Genomic DNA, 5,713 nt, shown 5'->3' with positions numbered 1-5,713 from the left:
CCCAGCTGGCAGCCTGCCAGGTGGCTTGCAAGGCTATAAAGGGACCTGCAGGTTCCTCTCTGGGTGGCTTGTCCCAGCCTCAGGGGTCAAATGTCCTGCCTGGAGAGGACTAAGTCTCTGCTGGGGCCCCGGGGGGGGGGCAAGGCACACAGCCCCCATTCTGTGACATGTCCTTACAAGGCCCTGATGCTTGGGGGCACTTGGCTTTTCTGGGGAGCCAGGGAGTCTGCTGTGGTCCTGGGATCTGGACCATGAGGTGTGCACGGACGGGCGAACTCCAAAGCCCAGAGCTCCCAGCCCCCATGACCCAACAGCTGGCAACGCTGAGGTCCACACAGGAGTCTCAGGGTCTGGGAGGCAGCGCCGTTTCCACGCGGCAGCCACGTGGGCCTAACACGCTCACCCGCCCAGGCTTGGCAGGGTGACAGGCAGATGGCCTGCCGGGGGTGGAAATGTGCCTGCGCCAACGGCCATGGCCCCAGCGAGGGGAGAAGCGTGGGTGGTCCTCTTCCCAGAGTTCCAGGCTGGGAAATCAGGTCCAGTCAGGGCCGGAGGCTCAGCACAGACCTCCTCAGGACCTGGGCAGGGTGCAAGGCTGTCTGTACCCCGACCTGGCTGGGCCACACTGCAAATGTGGGCACAGGCCCCACTCAGGAGAGCTCGCTTCCTCCTCAGGAGCCAGAGACGGAAGAGTCGAGATGACCCCACGTGCCTCATAAGTGGACCCACTTGTTCCAGTTGACCTCGTGGGGAAACACACGGCCCAGCCGGAGGGTGCAGTCCAGTGTGGGCTCGTAGAACACCGTGGAACTCTCGCCCGGGCTGGAGGGCTCCTCTGCCTCTTCCATCATGGGCCTGGAGAAGAGTGATACAGCCGCGGGCTTTCTCAGCAAGCGCTTCTTAATGCAGCCGAGGAATTCCAGGCCCTGGAGATACCAGACACACAGGTTTACCGGTGCATTTGAGGACCACGTCTGCTGCTCCCCAGACCAGGGGACACCTGCATCTGGCCTTGAGTGAGGAGGAGGAATTTACTAAGAGGGTTTAGGCGAAAGCCCAGGGCAAGAGAGAACAGTGTGACCAGCACTGGTACGGCAGCGCAGTTCCCAGCAGGGGTTGCAAAGTGGCTTCCCATGGGCCCAACCTGCTTCCCGATTAGGTTTTGTTGGGCCTGTACATGCTTGAAAATTTAGGAAATTTCACATTTAACTTCCAGTTTCTAGCTTCTGTCGAGGAGCAGGAGCCACTGGGCACACATGGCCGTGGGGACACAGCGTGGCAATCAGGCTGAGCTGTGGCCCAGCTACTGGCTGTCAGGCGGCCGAGGGCACATCTCCAGCTCTGTCCGCCACCCACGAGGGCTTGTCGCTCATGTATCAGCCTGCCCATGGCCTGCGAGTTTGTGACTCCTGCTCTAGAGAAAATGTCAGAGACAAGACCCAGGAAGGCCACCAAGAGAGCCATCCTGGGGGTAGGAACCCAGAGCAAGAGTTGGGGATGCAGGAGGCTGAGTGGAGGGTGTTGAGAAGCAGGGCTGGCCGCCAGCAGTGCTAAGGGGCAAAGAGGCCAGATGCAAGAGGACAGAACGTGGGTGTGGAACTTGGTGGGGCAGAGCTGCCCCAGACCTCTCTGTGCAGGCCTGAGGACGGAGGCGAAGAAAACAACAGGGGGCACCCAGAGCAGAAAGCTCTTCGGAGGAGCCTGGCTCCCTGCCAGGAGGCCAATGCGCCGATCTCTGCGTCTGCTGCCCCGCGTGAGTTGCCCCTGTGTGCAGTGGCTGTACCCTGAAACTCATCCAGCACACCCACCACAGCAGCCCTCTGAGACCCCCACCTAGAACCCAGGGAGAGGGAGCCAGGGTCGGGGAGCCAGGGCGCCTGTGTGGAGCCCTCCCCGTCGCGGCCCCCCACCGCACCTGGAGCAGCTCGAGCACAGCGATGGGCTGCAGGACGCCCCGGTAGTGCTGCAGCAGGCAGCTCTCGGGCACGCCGGGCCTGGTCATGATGTGGTACAGCACGGCCTCCATCATGCCCTTGCACACCGGCGTGTTCAGGTGGCCGTCCACGATGCGCCACGGGCGGCCGAGGAAACAGACGCTCTCACAGTCCCTGCAGGGCAGGCAGACAGGTGTCAGGCTCGGTGGGGAGAGAGGGACAGCTTGTTCACAGGGAGGCCTGCAGCCTGGCCCAGGTCACAGGGCTCCCAACCCCAGGGCCGACTAGAACCGGCTGAGGAAAGCCACAACATGGGGATCTGCTCAGACTCAGCAGTAACCAAGACTGTGAAGAGCCAATGGCCCCCATGTGCTGCCAGGGGACACAATGGCAGGGGAGGGAGAAGACTGCCCAGCTGGATCTGGGACCCCTGTGCTGGCAGCTGCCTCCACCTTCAGGCCAAGCGCACAGAAGTCTTAATGCAGAAGCTCTACTCTGTGTCGCATACAGGGGGTGTCAGTTACTCTTTCTTTAGAACAAAGGTTTCTGCCAAACACTAAACCGATGATTGGTCTGCCACACGGGGCCCAGGAGTGGGACAGGCTCCGGATTAGCTGGACACTTGGCTCTGACCGCTGTGACTGGGCCCTGGGCATATGAGCTCTTGGGAGCCTGGAGCACGTGGGTTCCACCAAGCTGCGGGCAAGGTAAACACACGGAGCCATACCCTCACCAGAAAGGCTTCTCTGCAACCCACTTCTCAAGACAAACCTGGACATTGCAAATGTCTAGCACTTCTGGACCCTACTTACTACGTGCAAGGACCACCTGCCTTGTTCCCCCAGTGAGTGGGACAAACAGTCCTGCACATTTCCAACTGCCCCTGGCCAAGAACTAGGCAAACTGTCCAATACCATACCTCTGTGGCAGATCTTCACATGTCATCATCAGTTCTGGTTTCCCCTGCCCGGGAACCCTGAGAGCTAGCTCTCCGCTAACCCCCCGCAATCTGAGTCACATACTCACCTTTCCCGTGCTGCTTGGGAGAGGCTGCCGGCCACAGAACTCTCTGCCGAACCTGAGAGGAGAGGCGAAGGGCATGAGGGGCTTTCAAAAGCAGGAGCACGTCTCTTCCTGCCCACCTCTCACAAGCACGTCTGGGCTGTGTGGGGAAGCCGCGAACGAGGGACAGTGACCCCGTTCCTCACAGAGCCTCCATCCTCCGAGTGGCGGCCACGGAGGCCGAAGCCGGCATGCCCTGAACAACACTGGGACAGACCGCAGTGGCCGCAGGGGTGGGGTGGGGCTCGGCTCACCCCACGGCTGCTCAGACCCACCAGGGGAGGCTCGCCTTCCATCCAGAAGCCCTGACCACAGAGCTGTGTGTGTACAGCCCTTAGGCGAAAGCAGCCCCACCCCTCCTCCCAAACCAGCTGCAGAGGCCACTGCAGAGAAGAGAGAAAAGGACTCACACACAGGACAGGAAACGGCAGGCTTCAGTCAGTGCCAATGCTGAGGGAAGGGGAGCTCCCTCCCATTCCTGCCACTGTCCCCTCCCACTGGCTACATCAGGAAACACGCTTCCAGAACCCCCCACCCCGTGTCCCTCTCTGCTAGTCACAGACCTGCCTAGGAGCTGCAGGAACCTCCTGCCCACTCGTGGAAGCGCTAAGCATGAACAGGGAAATCGCTTCCCCTTCAGGTTGCTTGAGGCCACAAAGCTTGCTTGAGTAAAGGGCAGCAGGTTCCCACCTCAGGACAATCGGGCCCAGAAACAGAGTGGAGGTGGGGCAAGGGGGGTGGGAGACAAGGTTCCACACCTCTGGGGTCTTCTGAGTCCTCGGGAAGCTGGGCCTGATGGCTCAGCCGCTCTCTGCCTGGGGAGCCTGGTACCCTGACACCTGCTTGGTCCTCCTGTCCAGCTTCCGCTGCCCCTGTGTCTCTAGGAGCGACGGGCAGAGCAGGCGCCTGGGTTTCTGTCCTCTCCTCTACTCTGGGCCCGGGACTGGGGCACAAGCGCACGTCCTGGAGTGTGGGCCGCTTTGCCGGGGGCTTCTGGGCAGTCTCGGAGGCGGTCTCCCCACCCTGCTGGGCGGGGTCGGTGCTGGCCCAGCTGGCGCGCCTCTTGCTGCTTTGGGAGCCCTGAGAAGGCGGTGCCTGCTTCTCAGCGGGCTCGCTCTCACTGGAAGGCCCCTCTGGAGGTCTGGCCTGGGGGTCTTCTCTCTGAGTGTCAGTGTCCTCCTCTTTCCCTTTCAGCCGCACCGAGTGCAGGAGCCAGGGCTGGGCAGAGGCCATGGTCACCAGCCGAACAGAGTTGCCGCCGACTTCCAGTACCTGGTGTCGCTCCAGGAGGTCCTAGGAAAAGCAGGAGACACACCGGGTCTGTGCGAGACCCCAGGACCATCAGGGTTTGCTTCCCCCGCCTGATGTGTTCCAGCCTTCAGGGCAGACAACTCGAGGATAAGGCTGGGCTTCCAGCCCCAGGTCAGCCACCAGCTGCCCTGTGGCTCTGGGCTAGTCCTGTTCCTCTCTAGGCTCAGTGTGCCTTACTTGTAAAACAAGTCAGATGCATGAACTTCTTGGAACCACAGCTGTGCCCTCGAAGTTTACAAATCTCTTTCCCCCACAGGACCTCACACCCTGACACCTGAGTGCTACCAAGCTCTTCTGCAGTAACCATTATTATTCCCAGACAAATGACAATAACCTCTCTCGCATTCATACTGTGCCCTGCTTCCAATGTCCTTGTTCTTTTCTAGGACCTGTACCAGCTCTGGGCGGCACGCAGGGTCACCATCATCTTTCTTTTAATTTTCCTATTAAAACCTCACAAGTCAGGGTTCAAGGAATTTGCCCCGAACCAGACCTCACGTCCAGGTCATGTGGGTCTGGGGGTTTGCTGGGGGTACCTGCCCTCTGGGCCTCTGGGCCGGACACCAGGGAACTGAGGGAGCTGCCTGACCGGTCACCTCTGCTGCCTGGGCTCCACACTGAGGCCTGGGGACAATCTCCATCCCTCACCTCCCCGGGCTCCAGGTGCATCAAGACTTTTATGGAAAATTGAACCCCCGTGAACAGCAGCAGCTCCTATTTCCTGCACTCATCAGAACTTGCTTGGTAACCACAAACATTGGCCCCCGTCCTCCTCCTCCCTCATGACACTGCAAGGCAGGCATCTCCACGACAGCACTAACAAGTGACAAGCATCCGACGGCCTCCATCTCCTGACGATGTGCAGGAGGGTGGCCAGGTCCCAAGGCGCTCTATTTAAGAGGTCCATCTGTTGTTACATTCCTTAGGTTCAAGGGCCACTGACGCAAATGGGCCCAGGCAGGTCAAGTGGTGAGCAAAGGGGCTCCAGCCAATTATGCTGAGGGAGCAAGACCCAGTCTGGCCAGACCTTCTAACATTCAGGAGAAAGCTGAGTTTTAGGCAAAACTTCCTATTTTTAAATATAGACAACTAATTCACTTTTTAAAAAAAACAATAACGTTTTATGTCTATGTCCTAAACCAAGTGCATCTGCAGTGTGCACTTGGCCTGTGAGTTGCAACTTGTGCTTTAGCTACCCCAGGCTACCTAAGGGCACAGCTCACCTGGACGTAGTCTGTGAAGGTCCTGGTACGCTCACCATCTGCCCTCGCAAACGAGGAGAACCGTCTGCTCAGCTCTTCCTTGTCCACCCCAAAGCAACCGGCAGCCGCAACAGCGCCCTGGACCTCCAAGGCGGCAGACACATCTCCAGGTTTATACCCGGACAGCTCCACCTGGTGGACAAA

At 59.6% G+C, this 5,713-nt stretch overlaps 1 protein-coding gene across 1 annotated transcript in view; it reads right to left on the bottom strand.

The window, feature by feature from the left end:
- Positions 1-6: 6 nt before the first annotated feature.
- The window catches only part of GTF3C1 (general transcription factor IIIC subunit 1), a 74,148-nt gene continuing 68,441 nt past the window's right edge, over positions 7-5,713 (bottom strand). The window contains exons 34-37 of the mRNA XM_023521464.1: positions 3,755-4,289; positions 2,961-3,012; positions 1,916-2,108; positions 7-926 (exon numbers count right to left, since the gene is read on the bottom strand). Of these exons, the coding sequence (XP_023377232.1) occupies positions 714-926; positions 1,916-2,108; positions 2,961-3,012; positions 3,755-4,289 (993 nt within the window). The 3' untranslated portion in view covers positions 7-713. The remainder of the gene's footprint in view (positions 927-1,915; positions 2,109-2,960; positions 3,013-3,754; positions 4,290-5,713) is intronic.

Source organism: Pteropus vampyrus, unplaced genomic scaffold, assembly GCF_000151845.1.
Source record: "Pteropus vampyrus isolate Shadow unplaced genomic scaffold, Pvam_2.0 Scaffold303, whole genome shotgun sequence".
In the NCBI taxonomy this organism is placed as follows: Eukaryota; Metazoa; Chordata; class Mammalia; order Chiroptera; family Pteropodidae; genus Pteropus; species Pteropus vampyrus.
Note: the sequence above shows the minus strand (reverse complement) of the source record. Positions and strands in the feature narration are given on the sequence as shown.